Below are 19154 nucleotides of genomic sequence, written 5' to 3'. Positions count from 1 at the left end.
TCAAATAACATATTGAGAAGTCAAAGACAATACCTTTCCTGAAGTCTTTACCCCTTTCCAGAGGCTGAAGTACAGAATGATGATGACGACAAGCAAGCAGAGGATAAGCTGCCATCTTGGTAGGCCCAAGTTATGGATTCCTGCGCTTTCGTGGAGATTCAGAACTCCCCGCCTAGAAAAATAAGACACCATCAATTACAAGAAACTACATAGGTGCAAAATTGCCTTTGTAATATAACTTCATTGTCACTAAGTAAAATAAAGAGAATAAATTGTCCCTCATTTGTAGGAGTTGAGGTATTTAGAAAAAACATAGACATCCCAAATTGGTGCTGGTTATGAGATGAATTGGTTACTGTAACAATATTTCGATTAACCAGAAGACAAAGGAGCAGAATTGGGCCATTTGATCCATTGCGTCTACTCTGGCATTCACTCGTGACTTATCTATTTATCCCTCTCAACCCCATTCTCCCGCCTTGTCACTGCAACCTTTGACACCTTCACATCTTTGCACCATTCTGCTGTTTTACATTTGCCATGTTTATATATATTGTATTATCTGCTGACCCACAAGTAGACGACCCTATGGAGAGGACAGTCATGCTCGCTCCGAGTGACCGCCGATGATGACATGGGAAACGGCCAGGCGGCGTTTTGGGTTGGGACCCTTCTTCAGACTGTTTCACACTCAGACTCTGAAGAAGGGTCCCGAACCCGAAACATCAAGTCAAGTCAAGTCAAGTCAAGTTTATTTGTCACATACACATACGAGATGTGCAGCGAAATGAAAGTGGCAATGCTCGCGGACTTTTGTGCAAAAGACAAACAACAAAACAACCAAACAAATTATAAACACAATCATAACACACATATTCTTTTACATAATAAATAATAGAAGGAAAAACGTTCTGTAGAGTTAGTCCCTGGTGAGAAAGGCGTTTACAGTCCGAATTGCCTCTGGGAAGAAACTCCTTCTCAACCTATCCATGTTCTCCAGAGATGCTGCCTGAACCATTGAGTTACTCCAGCACTTTTGTGTCCCTTTTATAGATTCATTTGCCTTAGATTTGCATCACAAGCACTAAGAATCTCCAGGCCATAACCTTTCACATTGGGTTAGATTAGAACATAGAACATTGAACACAGAACAGAACAGCACAGGAACAGGCCCTTCGGCCCATAATGTCTTTCCAGAACATGATACTAAGTTAGAGTAATCTCAAATGCCCACATATAAGGTCATAAGGAATATGAGTAGAATTAGGCCATTCGGCCCATCAGGTCTACTCCGCCATTCAATTCTTATGAACTCCATATGTTTTTTTTACCAAATCTTTAAAAAAATTTAATTTAACAAAACTAATTGAGGACCTTGATGCAGCAAAGATTTTCACGAGGCCACCGAATGGATTAATTTTGCCACGGGAACACTCACAATCCTCTAGCACAATTCAAGGAACGTTGGAGAACAGTGGTACGTTTCTTGAACATCTGTCCACCACAGTATTCTGAGTTTTACTGACTTTCTATTTTGATCCCTGCAATTGCTGTTGGCAACGCACCAGCTTCTAAGAAAAGCCGTTCCAACGATTTAGTGATTGGTCTTAACCCGTGCCCTTGGTGATTTGACACTTAAATTGTACAATTAATCTTTGACACCCACAATATAATTACAATTATTTAATCACTACCCACTCTAGTCAGAATCCTTCTTAATTGTAGGTACACAAAAATGCTGGAGAAACTCAGCGGGTGCAGCAGCATCTATTGAGCGAAGGAAATAGGCAACGTTTCGGCCCGAAACGTTGCCTATTTCCTTCGCTCCATAGATGCTGCTGCACCCGCTGAGTTTCTCCAGCATTTTTGTGTACCTTTGATTTTCCAGCATCCTGCAGTTCCTTCTTAAAATCCTTCTTAATTGTGGTTTGTGTGGACAAGTCGCACGTTGATGGCATTAACTGGGACAGGCTGGGACTGTGATGCCAATGTTTTAATACAACATTGGCGGATTGGTGGCGCAGAGGTAGAGTTGCAACATCGGAGACCCAGGTCCGTACGAAGTCTGTATGTTCTCTCCGTGTCCTGCGTGGGTTTCCTCTGGGAAGCTCCGATTTTCTCCCACACTCCAAAGACGTACAGGTTTGTAGGCTAAACAGCTCGGTATAGATCGGGACCAGGCCCATCCCGGGCAGAAGGGCTGTTGCCGCATTGTATCTCTAAACTAAAAACTAATCTAAGCTAAACATCACAACATCTGTGAGGTTGGAACAGCTTCTCCATCTAGGTTAGAAGTGCAAAGAATTACTCTGATGAAACCTTACAAATCAAATCTTATGTATCTTCAGTTTAATTTAGTTTAGTTTAGTTTAGCAAAACAGCGCGGAAACAGGCCCTTTGGCCCAACGAGCCCGTGCCGACCAGTGATACGCGCACACTAGGACTATCCCACACACACACTATGGACAATTTACAATCGTTACCGAAGCCAATTAACCCACAAGCCTGTACATCTTTGGAATGCGGGTGGAAACCGGAGCACCTGGAGAAAACCCACGCGATTACAGGGAGAAGGTACAAACGCCGTACAGACAGCACCCATAGTCAGGATCGAACCCGTATCTCTGACACTGTTAGGCAGCAACTCTACCGCTGAATGACTGCCCTGCAACACAATTCTAAATGCTACGAATGGAACCACAATTATGTTTCATAATCTGTTCCAAATCTTTTCTTTTCAGAATTAATTTCAACTCCTACGCAACAATTTTCTGATTTTTGCTATAGTTTTGCAAAGATGATCCAATATTTCTCCCCCAGCAGGTTTGCAACTACTGCCTAGAACCAGGTACGGTTGCTATTATATTATCATATATTTAAGATAAATTATTTTGGGATGTTTTTCACATACAGCTTGGAAACAGGCCATTCGGCCCACAGTGTCCACGCTGACCATCGATCACCCATTCACATTCATTCTATGTTGTCCCACTTTCCCATCCGCTCCCTACACATTAGCGGGCAATTTACAGAGGCCACTTCACCTACAAACCCGCACGTCTTTGAGATGTTTGAGGAAACCGGAGCACCTGGAGGAAACCCACTTAGTCACAGGGAGAACGTGCAAACTCCACACAGACAGCACCCGAGGGGAGGATCGAACCCGGGTCTCTGGCGCTGCGAGGCAGCGGCTCTACCAGTTGCGCCACTGTGCTGCCCGACGCAGGGTGTTCCCTGAAAGTACACGTAGACAAAATAATTTGTGGCATACAGCCCCCCTTCCCCACCTTACACAAGTTGCTAGGAAACCATCTAACCTAGCTCAATATTAAGGCTTCACCACAAAGCAGTTCATGAAACAATGAGGGGAACTGGTAGTAGGCCATTCGGACCTTCGAGCCTGCACCGCAATCCAACTCAGTATCCTGTACCTGCCTTCTCTCCATACCCCCTGATCCCTTTAGCCACAAGGGCCACATCTAACTCCCTCTTAAATATAGCCAATGAACTGGCCTCAACTACCTTCTGTGGCAGAGAATTCCACAGATTCACCACTCTCCGTGTGAAAAAAGTTTTTCTCATCTCAGTCCTAAAAGATTTCCCCCTTATCCTTAAACTGTGACCCCCTTGTTCTGGACTTCCCCAACATCGGGAACAATCTTCCTGCATCTAGCCTGTCCAACTCCTTAATAATTTTGTACGTTTTTAAGGGGTTGGATCCAACGTCGTTGGAACATGGGAGAAAGCCTGGAGCACCCGGAGAAAACCCACACAGGTCACAGGGAAAAGATACAAACTCCGTACTGTCAGCACCGTACAGACAGGATAGAACCCGGATCTCTGAAACTTGTAAGGCAGCAACTCTACCGCTGCGCCTCCATGCCGCTATTTAACAACGTGCAACTTTAATCTCATTGGAGCCAATTTCCATTTTATGGCCCTAAAATAACAGTTGCAAAATGTACACTCAAATATGTTCTGCCATTAGTCAAGTCAAATCAAGTCACATTTATTTATAGAGCACATTTAAAAAAACAACTCTCGTTGGCCAAAGTGCTTTACATTTGTTATAAGAATAGTATAAACAAACAAACTACATACATATATACATATAGCCCAAGCTCTCTAGACCGTTTGCTACTTAAAAAAAAACTTTAGCTCACTTACTTTAATGCCTTTGTAAAAATACCACACAAAATATTACAAAACATTTCCTTTTGGTTCATAATTCCAGTAATGATCTTAAACTCGTAACTTTTCACAGCAAAGCTGATCATTTTTGTTCTGTTGCAAACTATGAGAATAGCAATTTTAATTAACTGTAACAGAAATAGCTACTTGACCCACATTAAATCATTACCTCGAAAATAGGCACAGGTGTTGGGGCATCTTATTAATATCTATGTTCAAAGGTTTGGATACCCAATTAATTCACATATGGCATTTGCCAATCTATGCATTCAGGAGCAGATGTTGCCTTCTCTATGATGATGCTTAATAGCTTCTGTAAAATTGGGACAGTTATCACAAGGGATCTTTAAGGGGGCCTTTTTCCAAAGTCATGGCACGGTGCCGCAGCGGTAGAGTTGCTGCCTTACAGCGCCAGCGACCCGGGTTCGATCCTGACTACGGATGCTGTCTTTGCAGAGTTTGTAATTTCTCCCCGTGACTGCGTGGGCTTTCTCCGAGATCTTCGGTTTCCTCCCACACTCCAAAGACGTACAGGTTTGTAGGCTAACTGGCTTGGTATGATTGTAAATTGTCCCTAGTGTGTGTAGGATAGTGTTTATGTGCGGGGATTGCTGGTTGGTATGGACTCGGTGGGCCGAAGGGCCTGTTTCCATGCTGTATCTCTAAACTAAACTAAGCTAAACTATCACAGGGGATAATCCTTTTTCCAAAGTCACCAACCAGTTTCGTGAGGGCTTCCAAGTTTTGTCGATCACGCCTTGGAACATGGAAAGGGAGAGCGTAGATGTCTGATTCATGTTGATTTGGCCACATGACCAAATAGACCCCTGTCATCATACATGTTTCACCCATGTTAAATGCACGATATCCCCCAGGTGAATAAGATGACTACACCATCATAACAGCCATCTCCTGGGACTTTATGCTCCATGACTATCTGACTATGGGTGCTGTCTGTGCGGAGTTTGTACGTTTTCCTTTGACTGCGTGGGTTTTCTCCAGGCGCTCCAGTTTCCTCTCACACTCCAAAGTCGTGCAGGTTATTGTAGGTTAATTGGCTAATGGAAATTGCCCCTGGTGTGTCGGATAGAACTAGTGAACATTGGTGTTCATTGGTCGATGCAGACTCAGTGGGCCAAAGGGCCTGTTTCCACACTGTATCACAAAACTAAACTAAACTAAATCTAAGGATTTGGTGAAAGAGTAAAATTTGAAAGCCCGAAGCTGTTGGAGAACAGTCTAATTAAAAATTCAACTCAAAGACAATTTATTAATGAGCAACTGAAGCCGACATTATAATTTACTGAAACTGAGTTGATGAATGGCAGATTATCCCATGCTGAGTGTACCTGGTGCCCCAGGAATGTGGAACAACACTTGGGTGACTTTCAGCACTAACTCACCATTTGTTTTCTATTAGAACCAGTTGGATAAAACAAAAAAAACATCTGAATATTCCCTAGAACAACATGTCCCGACACTGGCAGCGTGTCAGGAAAGCACTCTGGGATTTTATTATTGTTTAATTTAGTTTAGATTAGTTTAGTTTGGAGATACAGCATGAAAACAGGCCCTTTGGCCCATCGAGTCCACACCGAACAGCAATACCCGAATATTAACACCATCCTACACGCATTAGGGACAATTGATTCAAGCCAATTAACCTACAATCTGTATGGAGTATACAAGCAAACCGGAGATACAAAGATACATAGACAATGGGTGCAGGAGTAGGCCATTCAGCCCTTTGATCCAGCACCGCCATTCAAGGTGATCACGGCTGATCATCCACAATCAGTACCCCATTCCTGCCTTCTCCCCATACACCTTGATTCCGCTAGCCCTAAGAGCTCTGTCTAACTCTCTTTTGAATGCATCCAGTGAATCTGCCTCCACTGCCTTCTGAGGTAGTGAATTCCACAAATCCACAACACTCTGTGTGAAAAAGATTTTCCTCATCCCAGTTTTAAATGGCCTACCCCTTATTCTGAAACTGTGGCCCCTTGTACCCTGGTTCTGAACTCCCCCAACATCGGGAACATGTTTCCTGCCTCTAGAGTGTCCAATCCCTTAATAATTTTACATGTTTCTATAAGATCTCGGAGAAAACCCCATGCAGGTCACGGGGAGAATGTACAATCTGTGTGCAGATGGCACCAGTAGTCGGGATCGAACCCGGGTCTCTGGCGTTGAAAGTGTTGTAAAGGCAGCAACTCTACCGCTGCGCCACTGTGCCACAGGAGGAGTTTGGCACACTTGGTTTTATATTTGGATTTTCTCTCTGCCCTTTTTGGTAAATGTGAGTCAATGAGGCAACTTATACAGATCACATCACTACGGGTGAAGTATCGTAAGGGGTGGGAGATTGCAACCTTCACGTGGTTCACCCTGTTTTGATGAATGCAATCAACCTGGCGTGCAACAATCAAATGGTGGCCGATTGGGAAAGGGGGAGATGCAACGAGACCTGGGCGTCATGGTACACCAGTCATTGAAGGTAGGCATGCAGGTGCAGGTGCAGCAGGCAGTAAAGAAAGCGAATGGTATGTTAGCTTTCATTGCAAAAGGATTTGAAAGATAGGAGCAGGGAGGTTCTAGTGCAGTTGTACAGGGTCTTCAAGGTGAGACCACACCTGGAGTATTGCGTACAGTTTTGGTCTCCAAATCTGAGGAAGCCCTAAGACATTATTGCCATAGAGGGAGTGCAGAGAAGGTTCACCAGACTGATTCCTGAAAAAGATGTTCAGGACTGTCTTATTAAGAAAGACTGGATAGACTTGGTTTATACTCTCTAGAATTTAGGAGATTGAGAGGGGATCTTATAGAAACTTACAAAATTCTTAAGGGGTTGGACAGGCTAGATGCAGGAAGATTGCTCCCGATGTTGGGGAAGTCCAGGACAAGGGGTCACAGCTTAAGGATAAGGGGGAAACCCTTTAAAACCGAGATGAGAAGAACTTTTTTCACAGAGAGAGTGGTGAATCTCTGGAACTCTCTGCCACAGAGAGTAGTTGAGGCCAGTTCATTGGCTATATTTAAGAGGGAGTTAGATGTGGCCCTTGTGGGTAAGGGGATCAGAGGGGATGTAGAGAAGGCAGGTACGGGATAACTGAGTTGGATGGCGTCATAATCATGATCATATTGAATGGCGGTGCAGGCTCGATAGGGCCGAATGTACCTACTCCCTGCAATGAAGTGGGTTTCTATGTTTATATGTTTCCCTAAATTTGATCAAATAGAACAAGTTGCCCGACAACTTTAGGCTGTGCTCGCCATACGCAAGAAGAAGAAGTATCATGTACCATAAACTCCCTTGAAATGAAGTGGGTTAGATGAATAACAAGAGGTGACCACCCTAAATTTGAATTTCTGAAATAGGATCTTGACCCGAAACGTCGCCTATTTCTTCCCTCCATAGATGCTGCTTCACCCGCTGAGTTTCTCCAGCATTTTTTGTCCACTCTAAATTTGAAGAATCATTTTAATTGCTATCATACTGAAGGCAGTGGGAGTTCAGGCCATACACTTTGTCCTTTCAACTGTATCACCCAACTCACAGCAATCCTTAAAATGCCATAACCTGAACATTTTATTCACTGAAGTGACTCTTACACTGAAAACTGAAATACTGTGCAACCACCAGGTCTTCGTATAAATACTAGTCCTTCCTAGTGGTGTGGCCTTTCCTAAAGGGGCATTCAAGGGTCATAGTCATATAGCATGGAAACAGGCCCTTCAGCCCAACTTGCCCATGCCAACCAAGATGCCCCATCTACACTAGTCCCACCTGCCCATATCCCTCTCAACCTTTCCTATACAACAGGTGGTGCAAAGAGAAATATACCAGAGTGCAGAATATAGTGTTACAGCATTCTAGTGCTACAGTTACAGAGAAAGTGCAGACTTAAAAAAAAACTGCAGGGTCCTCAATGAGGGAGGTTGGAAGATCGGGACTGCACCCTTAGGTTAATGGAGGACTGTTCACGAGTTTGATAACGATGGGGAAGTAGTTGTTACTGAATCTGGTGGTGCGTGCTTTCAAGCTTCTGTATCTTCTGCCCAATGGAAGAGGGAAGAAGAGGGAATGACTGTGGTGAAAATAGTCATGTTGGCTGCTTTCCGAGGTAGCGTGGTGTCGATGGAATCAATAGTGGGGAGTCTGGTCTGGTTATGAAGTTCGAAAAAAATCTGATGCATCTTCTAGTCAAGCTCTTTTGTTGGCTGGTTAGATGACACTAATAATCTTGCTTCCTTTAGTTTAGTTTATTTTAGTTTATTTTAGTTTAGTTTAGTTTAGTTTAGTGACACAATGCGGAAACATGCCCTCCGGTCGACCGAGTCTGCGCTGACCAGCGATTACCCCTACACTAGTTCTATCCTACACACTAGGAACAATTTGCAGAAGCCAATTAACCTACAAACCTGTTCAAGAAGGAACTGCAGATGCTGGAAGATCGAAGGTACACAAAAATGCTGGAGAAACTCAGCGGGTGCAGCAGCATCTATGGAGCGAAGGAAATAGGCGACGTTTCGGGCCGAAACCCTTCTTCAGTCTGAAGAAGGGTTTCGGCCCGAAGCGTTGCCTATTTCCTTCGCTCCATAGATGCTGCTGCACCCGCTGAGTTTCTCCAGCATTTTTGTGTACCTTTAACCTACAAACCTTCTTGCTTTGGAACATGAGGGGAAACCGAAGCACCCGGAGAAAACCACGTGGTCACAGAGAGAACGTACAAACTCCACACAGGCAGGATCGAACCCGGGTCTCTGGCACTGCAAGGCAGCAACTCTGCTGCTGCAACACAGTGCTGCCCTGCATCTAAACTGTTCTGAAAAATAAAATGTGTATCATCTTCATAACTCCACTTTATTTTGCCTCCAGTATAGAAATGCCGCTGCCTAACATTCACACCCGTCTGAACATTTAAAAGCTTTGAGCTAGCAGATTTAAAAAAAAAAATTACAAAGATGCTGCTCTTTTATACAAATCAAACTTTTCATTCCCTGCCTGCTGAAGAACATCCAACATAATCACTAAAGTACACATGTGGGTAATTTTGCGCATTTGAGTCGTACCAAAGGAATGCGTGGAATTTTGAAAGAAGCCAGAAATGTCCCTGTGTTAAACTAACTGTGAGAGAGAAATGACATTGCATCATGTCACACATTGAGATTAATCCCCGTACACTAACTGTATTATAGCCTGATTCATAAGATCATAAGCAACTGGAGCAGAATTAGGCCATTCGGCGCATCAAGTCTACTCCACCATTCAATCATGGCTGATCTATCTCTTAACCCCATTCTCCTGCCTTCTCCCCATAACCCCTGCCACCTGTACTAATCAAGAATCTATCTATCTCTGCCTTAAAAATATCCACTGCCTTGGCCTCCACAGCCTCCTGTGGCTAAAAAAATCCACAGATTCACCACCCTCTGACTTAATAAATTTCTCCTCATCTCCTTCCTAAAAGAACGTCGATTAATTCTGAGGCTGTGACCTCTGGTTCTAGATTCTCCCACTAGTGGAAACATACTCTCCACATCCACTCTATCCAAGATAGTCTGACTTGCTAAAACCATGCCTGAGAGTATGGGATATGAAACATATATGATTACAGTATATTCTCTGAAATGTATACATGCCCACCCAAGTTGTTGTGCCAGGTTCAAAGTCGTTTAGTTGAATCTCTGTCTGTAACTCGTTTTCACCTAACCCACAGCTAACAATGGCCTGTTTCCTTTATCATTATTACTTCTTTGCATATCTCTCATTAATTTGTTCTATGTCACCGTCTATATCTCTCGTTTCCCTTTCCCCTGAAGAAGGGTCTCAACCCGAAACGTCACCCATTCTTTTTCTCCAGAGATACTGTCTGACCCGCTGAGTTACTCCAACATTTTGTGTCTACCTTATTTCTTTACGCTCATTTTATCCAGTACAATAGTCTCTCAATTAATGTAAAAATAATTTCTGAAATGGATTGTAAAAATCAATGCCTTTTCAAAGTACAGAGTCACCTAACGATAGTGAAGGGGGCACAGTGTATTAAATTAATACATTCAATTTCACTGTGACTTGTCACCTGTGACATCAACTCAATTCAATTCACAGTGGTGATACAGTAGAGTATTTTATCGTCATCTGTCCCAAAACAGAGCAATTAAGCTCTTATATTGCAGAAGTTCAACAGATATGTATTGGGTGGCACAGCGGCAGGTTTCCTGCCTTACAGCGCCAGAGACCCGGGTTTGATCCTAACCACGGGTGCTGTCTGTACAGTGTTTGTGAGTTCTACCAGTGACCATGTGGGATCTCTCCGGGTGCTCAGGTTTCCTCCCACACTTCAAAAACACACAGGTTTGTAGGTTGTTTAAGAAGGAACTGCAGATGCTGGAAAATCGAAGGTACACAAAAATGCTGGAGAAACTCAGCGGGTGCAGCAGCATCTGTGGAGCAAAGGAAATAGGCAATGTTTCGGGCCAAAACGTTGCCTATTTCCTTCGCTCCACAAATGCTGCTGCACCCGCTGAGTTTCTCCAGCATTTTTGTGTACCTCAGGTTTGTAGGTTAATTGGCTTCAGTAAAATTGTCCCAAGTGCTTTGGATAGTGCAATGTATGGGGTTGATTGCTGGTCGGCATGGACTTGGTGGAACGAAGGGTATGTTTGTGTGTTGTATGTCTCAAGTCTAAATGCATACTCCCCCAAAAACATCTCTGCCCAAGGTATTAACTTTAAGAAGAAGTCGAACAAACCTGGATTGTTTTCTCTGGAGCATCAGAGGTTGAGGAGAGACCTTATAGAACTATATAAAATCATGACAGGCATACTTAGGGTTGAGTGCATGGATAGGGTAGACAGTCAGAACCTTTTTCCCAGGCTGGGAATATCAAAGACTAGAGGGCATAGCCCTAAGGTGAGAGGAGCAAACTTTACTTCGAGAGTGGTGGGTGCCTAGAACACGTTGCCGGGGAAGTGATGGAGATAGATGCTGGGGTGATGTTTAAGAGGCTACTGGAGAGGGACATTGTCACACATGGGATGGAGGGATATGGATCACATGCAGGCAGAGGAGATTAGTTTAACCTTAGGAGCAGCACAGTGGCGCAGTGGTAGAGTTGCTGCCTTACAGCACCAGAGACGTGGGTTCAATTCTGATTACGGGTGCTGTCTGTACGGAGTTTCTACCTTCACCCCGTGACCTCGTGAGTTTTCTCCTGTTTGCTCCAGCATACAAAAGAAGTACAGGGTTTCAGGTTAATTGGATTAGGTTTAAAAAATATAATGAATTGTCCCTAGTGTGTTGGATAGTGCTAGTATACAGAGTGATCGCTCTTTGGCCAAAGAGCCTATCTCCTCACTGAAATCTAGATTCCAAAGATAGATACAAAATGCTGGAGTAACTCAGTGGGTCAGGCAGCATCTCTGGAGAAAAGGTATAGGTGACATTTCGGGTCGAGACCCTTCTTCAGACCAGTCTAAAGTCTGACATCAAGTACAGCATGGACACTGTGGGCTGAATGGCCTGCTCCTATGCTGTACTTCTCTATGTTCTAACATCCGTGAAGTTAAAAAGGATGGAAGTTAATTCAACAATCGTAGTCCCTAGCTCGGGAAGCCACATGCAAGGGGAGTGTGAGCGGAAGATAAGGCTAAAATATTATCAATCAGATTCTTCTTCTCTCATTCCCTTCAAGCAAGTCTGCTACTGGAAGCACGTGATTGTTCAACTAATCTTCCATTAACTGCTTTATGTGCCTTCCGAGATCAAAATGTGTAGGAATGAACTGCAGATGCTGGTTTCATCCAAATATGGACACAAAATGCTGGAGTAACCTAGCGGGTCAGGCAGCATCTCTGGAGAAAAGGGAAAGGTGACGTTTCGGGTCGAGATCCTTCTTCAGGCAATAATTCAGAGCAGTAATCGGTTTAGTTTAGTTTAGTTTTGAGATACAGCGCAGAAACAGGCCCTTCGGCCCACCGAGTCTGCACCGACCAGCGTTAACACTATCCTATATACCCCAAGCACAATTTACATTTATATCAAGACAATTAACCTACAAACCTGCACGTCTTTGGAGTGTGGGAAGAAACCGAAGATCTCGGAGAAAAACTACATGGTCACGGGGAGAACGTATAAACTCCGTACAGACAGCACCCGTAGTCGGGATCGGACCCGGGTCTGTGGCGCTGTAGGGCGGTAACTCTACCGCTGCGCCACCATGCCCCACGGTTCTTTGACAAATAGTGCCATGCCTTGACAACTTCAGAATAGAGCAAGATACTGGGCACACCATTAAATCAGAGAGAAATAGGTAACTCCATTGATTGCAACTGATTGCATTGATGCAGAGAATTGAGAATCCTAGCTGTATGATTTGTCTGGTGATGATTGCTCCCAGCAGGTAACTTTCTGTCAGCTGCATGCAAACAGAACATTTCACCTTCTCAATCATAAAACAACACGGTAATCCAGGATGCCCTTGGAAAAAAAATGTAAATACACAATGATTATATTTCTGGTGCATTACAATAAGGAAGGCAGACAGCTGGAGACTAAAAATCACTATGCTGGAATTCATCCCACATTGACAACGCAAGCTTTTAGCTTTGTTACAAAAAGTGTTGAATTCAAATAATTTAACACTTGGTTCCCTTGGTGACACTTGCAACCACCTCCCCCCCCCCCTGATTCTTTTCCTCTCTTCATGCTACAGTCCACCCATGTTTAGTTTCACCATCCCTTCAGTTATCTTGTCAAGCACATTACACTAATAACAGGACTCCCTCTATTCAAATAGAACAGGTGTAATTAGCAATGCCTGAGATAATTGGACAACTGAATAGGCAGATGACCCTGGAATGATATTACTTGTTTTAGTTTAGTTTAGAGATACAGAACGGGAAACATAGAAACATAGAAATTAGGTGCAGGAGTAGGCCATTCGGCCCTTCGAGCCTGCACCGCCATTCAATATGATAATGGCTGATCATCCAACTCAGTATCCTGTACCTGCCTTCTCTCCATACCCTCTGAGCCCCTTAGCCACAAGGGCCACATCTACATCCCTCTTAAATATAGCCGATGAACTGGCCTCGACTACCCTCTGTGGCAGAGAGTTCCAGAGATTCACCACTCTCTGTGTGAAAAAAGTTCTTCTCATCTCAGTTTTAAAGGATTTCCCCCTTATCCTTAAGCTGTGACCCCTTGTCCTGGACTTCCCTAACATCGGGAACAATCTTCCTGCATCTAGCCTGTCCAACCCCTTAAGAATTTTGTAAGTTTCTATAAGATCCCCTCTCAATCTCCTAAATTCTAGAGATTATAAACCAAGTCTATCCAGTCTTTCTTCATAAGACAGTCCTGACATCCCAGGAATCAGTCTGGTGAACCTTCTCTGCACTCCCTCAATGGCAATAATGTCCTTCCTCAGATTTGGAGACCAAAACTGTACGCAATACTCCAGGTGTGGTCTCACCAAGACTCTGTACAACTGCAGTAGAACCTCCCTGCTCCTATACTCAAATCCGCCAAGCCCGCTAAGTCCTCGCTGATCGTTGTTCAGCCACTCACACCAGTTCTCCGTTACCCCATTTTGGCAACCACTCCCTACACACCGATCAAGCCACCTAACACTGATGACATCGCCAGGCCAAGCTGACTCCTGCAACTCCGAGCCAGGACGATGGGCCTTTAAGACCAAGTTAAGACTCTACATTTTTAAGAAATTTGAAACTTGAAGGACAGAAGGTGGCTAGGGAAGGGTGGCAACTCTTGTGTACTGCCTCAGTGTGATCTATTATTCTAACACTCTTAGAGTTTAGAGATGCAGCATGGAAACAGGCCCTTAGATCAAGCATTCACACTAGTTCTGTTGTCCTAGTTATTAGGGGCAATTTACAGAGGGCCAATTAACCTACAAACCCGCACGTCTTTGTGTTGTGGGAGGAAGCTGAAGCACCCGGAGGAAATGGGGGGAATGTGCAAACTCCACAAAGACAGCAGCCGAGGTCAGGATTGAACCTGGGTTTCTGGCTCTGTGAGGCAGCGGCTGTACCAGCTGTGTCACCGTGCTGCCCACAATAACTCGCACAATTATAACTTTACAACTCACTGGCGTTGACTTCTGATCATAACTTTTGTCCTGTAGTAAGATGACTTTACTTTGCTTTAGAAAAAAACCCCATCATTATTTAAAATTGGAGAAGGGCTGCATGGTGGCGCAGCAGCAGAGTTGCCGGGCTTACAGAGAATGTACAAACTCTGTACAGACAGCACCCTTAGTCAGGATCAAACCCGGGTCTGGCGCTGTAAGGCTTCAGTAAAGCTTGTAAATTTTCTCCAGTGTGTAGGACAGTGTTAATGTCGACCCAGGGGCCGAAGGGCCTGTTTGTGCGCTGTATCTCTAAAACTAAAACCAAAACCTATAAACAAATATCTGAGAAGGAACAAATACTTCAAGTTTTCTAACAATATTTAAATATTTTCCACTGTGATATCAACAAGTTCACAAATCCCTATCAATATGATGATAGATTGTAGGGTATGACGTGTGATTTATTCATAACATGTCCTTGTTTCACTCATTTTGTGATCGCCATGCTTTGATGTTTGGGAACTCAATAATGATAAACTCTTTGAATGTCAAGGCTACATGGGTCGGAGATTTTCATTGCCTGTTATACTTGCTGTGTGAACGTTATTTGCCACTTATCAGCCCCTTCCTGAATGTTGTCTAGTTCTCGTTGCCTGCAGACATGAACTGGCTTCTTTGTTGAGCATTTGCAACTGGTACTTAACATTGTTCAATCATTAACAAACACTCCTGTTTCCGATCCAACAACCAGGCCTTTGGATTGGCACATGGATATGCAGGGAATGGAGGGATATGGATTATGTGCAGGCAGATAAGAGTTGGTCTTGGCATCATGCTTGGCACTGACATTGTGCTGTACAGTTCTATGTTGCCTCTACTATGAAGGACTGTCTTCGATGGAGAATCTGAAGATCACCTTCGTGAGTCAGAGTGTTGATTATAGAAGTTGGGAGGTCATGTCACAGTTATATAAGATGCTGGTGAGGCCACATTTAGAGTATTGTGTTCAGTTGTGGTCACCGTGTTAGAGGGGATTTACGAGGATGTTGCCAAGGCTGGAGGGCCTGAGCTATAGGGAGGTTGAGCAACCTGGGGCTTTATCCCTTGGAGCGCAGGAGGATGAGGGGGTTATCTTCTCGATGTGTACAAGATTATAAGAGGAACAGATCCCTACACCCGCACACTGAGTGTCTTCTGCTTCGGGCCTTGGCAACTGAAGGCAAGTCTGCCAATCTGTCGGGCAAAGCAATGGAAATCAGGGACATACAAGAGGCCAGAATTGGAGAGGTGCAGAAGTCTCTAATAGTTTGTAGGGCTAAAGATGAAAGTGAAGAACTTTGAACTTAAATTTGGACTTTATCTTGCACTAAACAGTATACCCTTTATCCTGTATCTGTACACTGTGGACAGCTCGATTGTAATCATGCATAGTCTTTTCACTGACTGGATAGCATGCGACAAATTGCTTTTCACTGTTCCTCGGTACACGTGACAATAATAAACTAATCTAAACTGAACTGAGGAAACTAACGTGGTCACATGGAATAGAAACACAGAACTGCAAATGCTGATTTATACCATAAGGTACACATTAACTGCAGCAGGTGAAACTCAGCAGGTCAGGCAGCATCTCTGGAGAAAAAGGATGGGTGATGTTTCAGATCGGGACCACTTGCATCTGCAGTTCCTTCCTAAACTAAACTAAACTCGGTATTACTTATAAGAGAGTGTGCAAAGAAGCAAGAGAAAGGTTGTTTTATCTGTTTTAGAAACTTTGATGTGTCTTCAACGACACAAATTGTTTACGCATAAAGAATATCGCTGCATTTTTCTTCACTGACAAGCTGCCAGCATATTATTAATGGTGCACCACAGAAATACATCTCAGAGTAAACTTTTACCAACGGCCAGAGCCACCACAGGAACGCAGTTCTTGCATAATCTCATCCACAGAGCATTGGAAACCTTTCTGTGATACGTTTAAAGCAAACGCTGGAAATGGGGTTGGCCGGGGAAAACGGCACATCAACACTCTGTTCAATAAGAGTTAACATCAAGCAAACAAAAATGCTGGATTGAGTTATATAAAATTTGACCTTGATATGCATGACATCAAATGCGAAACATTAAAAACAGGATCTGGATCAGGAAAGTGTGGAGTATTACATTTCAGTATTTATAAAAATTGAATCTTTTGCTGATTCAAGAATTCCCTTCTAAGACAACGGGTTTTTCATGATTATATTCTCATCCTCATGTGGCTTCATCTAGTTTCCCTTTAATGATTTTATTTTTATGTCGAACCGCACAGCGGCGCAGCGGTAGACCTGCACCAGGGACCCGGGTTCGATCCTAACCTCAGGTGCTCTCAGTGTGGAGTTTGCACGTTCTCCCTGTAAACGCGTGGGTTTCCTCCGGGTGCTCCGGTTTCCTCCCAGGTCCCAAAGATGTGCGGGTTTGTAGATTAATTAACTGCCCCTAGAATGTAGGGAGTGGATGCAAAAGTGGGACAACAAAGAATGGGTGGTCGGCGCGGACACGATGGGCCGAAGGGCCTGTTTCCTAGCTGTATCTCTAAACTAAACTAAATGTGTGCAGGAGCTGAATAAGTTGAGTCCTGACATGGTTTCAAATAGGTCAGTCAACTTCATTTGTTTTAATGTACTTTTTTCATTCCTTCTAATGTCATTATCCTGAACAAAGCATGGTACAATATGGAATGTAGAGGCGTTTTTACATTACATTTTGTATTATCACCCTCATTTAAAAATAGAAATGGATCTTAAAACCATTGGAACAGTTAGTTGAGACTTCTCTGCTTCATTTCTAACTCACTGAACTGGAGTTCGTCAAAATTTAACTTAACGGTTAAAATAAGAATTTTGTCTCATGAGATACGTGATATAAGTTTTTCAACACGTCAGGCTTCTGCCAATAAAGCGTGGAAAATACTATAATTCAGGCTACATCAAAGGAAATAAAATGACCTATTTGCTTCCATTAAAATAAACTTTGCATTGGTGAGGCTTGCTACCCATTCTTCCTCAATATGCTCGGTTTAACGTGAAAATCATCCGATTTCTAAGTATTCAGGAAATCAAAGAATATGGAGATGGTACATGCAGGTTACTCAAGCCGTAAGTGAATCGATGAAGCGATGGCCAGTAAAGGAGAGAGGATTTGGACTTTCGAGATACAGGATAGAAACAGGCTCGCCGGCCCACTGAGTCCGCGCCGCCCAGCGATCACCCCGTACCCTATCACCATCCTACTACACACAAGGGACAATTTACAATTATACCAAAGCATTTGTCCCACAAACCTACACGTCTTTGCAGTGTCGTTTCACCAGGACTCTGCAAAATATCTTTACTCCTGCACTCAGTGGCGGCACGGTGGCGCAGCGGTAGAGTTGCTGCCTTACAGCATCAGAGACTCGGGTTCGATCCCGACTACGGGTGCTGTCTGCACGGAGTTTGTACGTTCTCCCCGTGACAGCAAGGGCTTCCTCCGAGATCTTCGGTTTCCTCCCACATTCCAAAGACGTACAGGTTTGTAGGTTAATTGCCCTGGTATAAATGTAAATTGTCCCAAGAGTGTGTAGGATAGTGTTAGTGCGCAGCAATCGCTGGTCGGCGCGGACTCGGTGGGCCGAAGGGCCTGTTTCTGCACTGTATGTCTAAACTAAGCTAAACTTAAGGGCCTGTCCCACTGTATAAGGTAATTCAAGAGCTCTTCCGAGTTTAAATAAAAATCAAATTCGTGGAAAGTAGGTAGAATGTACATAGCGGGTACGTCAGAGCTCGGGACGTCTCGTAGCGGCTCGTAACACTAACGGCAGGTAATCGGGGAAACGCGGTAAGCTCGTGAGACGCCCGTGTACCTACGAGCGGCTATTACTGTAATTCTCCGAGTTCGAATCAGGAGAAATTCGGGAGAACTCTAGAATTACCTCGTACAGTGGGACAGGCCCTTAAGACAGATTTCTAAGTATTCGGGAAATCAAAGAATATGGGGTTGGTACAGAAAAATAACCGAGAGGTAAAAGCGCAGCAGGAATCTTATTTTATATATCCTTACAACATTGGAGGAGATCATTCAGACCATCAGACCTACAGAGGTAATCCCATCTATTATGCGCACATAAGGGAACAGAAAGGAAAGGATGGGTAAGGTGACAGGGAAAGATGGATCAGCCATGATTGAATGGCTGAGCAGAATCAATGGGCTGAATGGCCAAATTCCTCTCCCATGTCTTATGATCTAATGGGAACTTCTTTCCAGCTACATGTTTAGACTTTAGACTTTAGCGATAAACAGGCCCTTTAGCCCAACATGTCCGTGCCGACCAGCGATCACCCCATACGCTACACGAATTATCCTACACACTCTGGACAATTTACAATTTACAGAAGCCAATTAACTTACAAACCTGGACGTCTTTGGAGTGTGGGAGGAAACAGGGCGCCCGGAGAAAACCTACACGATCACAGGGCGAACATACAAACTCCACACAGACAGCACACGTAGTCAGGCACTGTGAGGCAACAACTCTACCACTGCTGCGCCATTGTGCCACCATAAAGATGTGAGCACACGTGTTGCTGCAGGGGTGCTGGACACCCTCCCGCAGGTAAGGCTCATGTTTGTACAAATCCCTCCTCAGTCCTTTACTGCTTTGTAATCCGATCAAGAGGGAAATGGATGACTGGCATTAAAGTAACTAAAATATTATGAAAGGGCCAAAGTTGGAAAGAGATATTGATGCAGTAAATGGACTTCTGAAGGTTTTTGAAGTCCCCATTCAAACGCATTCATAATGGATATTAGCTTTGTGTTTTTGATCTTAATCGAGAACTGGTGGGA

General features: G+C 43.9%; 1 protein-coding gene across 1 annotated transcript in view; it reads right to left on the bottom strand.

Annotated features, from left to right (window-relative positions):
- slc6a2 (solute carrier family 6 member 2) overlaps nucleotides 1-19154 on the bottom strand; it is a 112441-nt gene that overhangs the window by 67569 nt on the left and 25718 nt on the right. The window contains exon 5 of the mRNA XM_055648448.1: nucleotides 34-172. Coding sequence (XP_055504423.1) covers nucleotides 34-172 — 139 coding nt within the window. The remainder of the gene's footprint in view (nucleotides 1-33; nucleotides 173-19154) is intronic.

This window comes from Leucoraja erinacea, chromosome 17 (assembly GCF_028641065.1).
Source record: "Leucoraja erinacea ecotype New England chromosome 17, Leri_hhj_1, whole genome shotgun sequence".
Taxonomy (NCBI): Eukaryota; Metazoa; Chordata; class Chondrichthyes; order Rajiformes; family Rajidae; genus Leucoraja; species Leucoraja erinaceus.
Note: the sequence above shows the minus strand (reverse complement) of the source record. Positions and strands in the feature narration are given on the sequence as shown.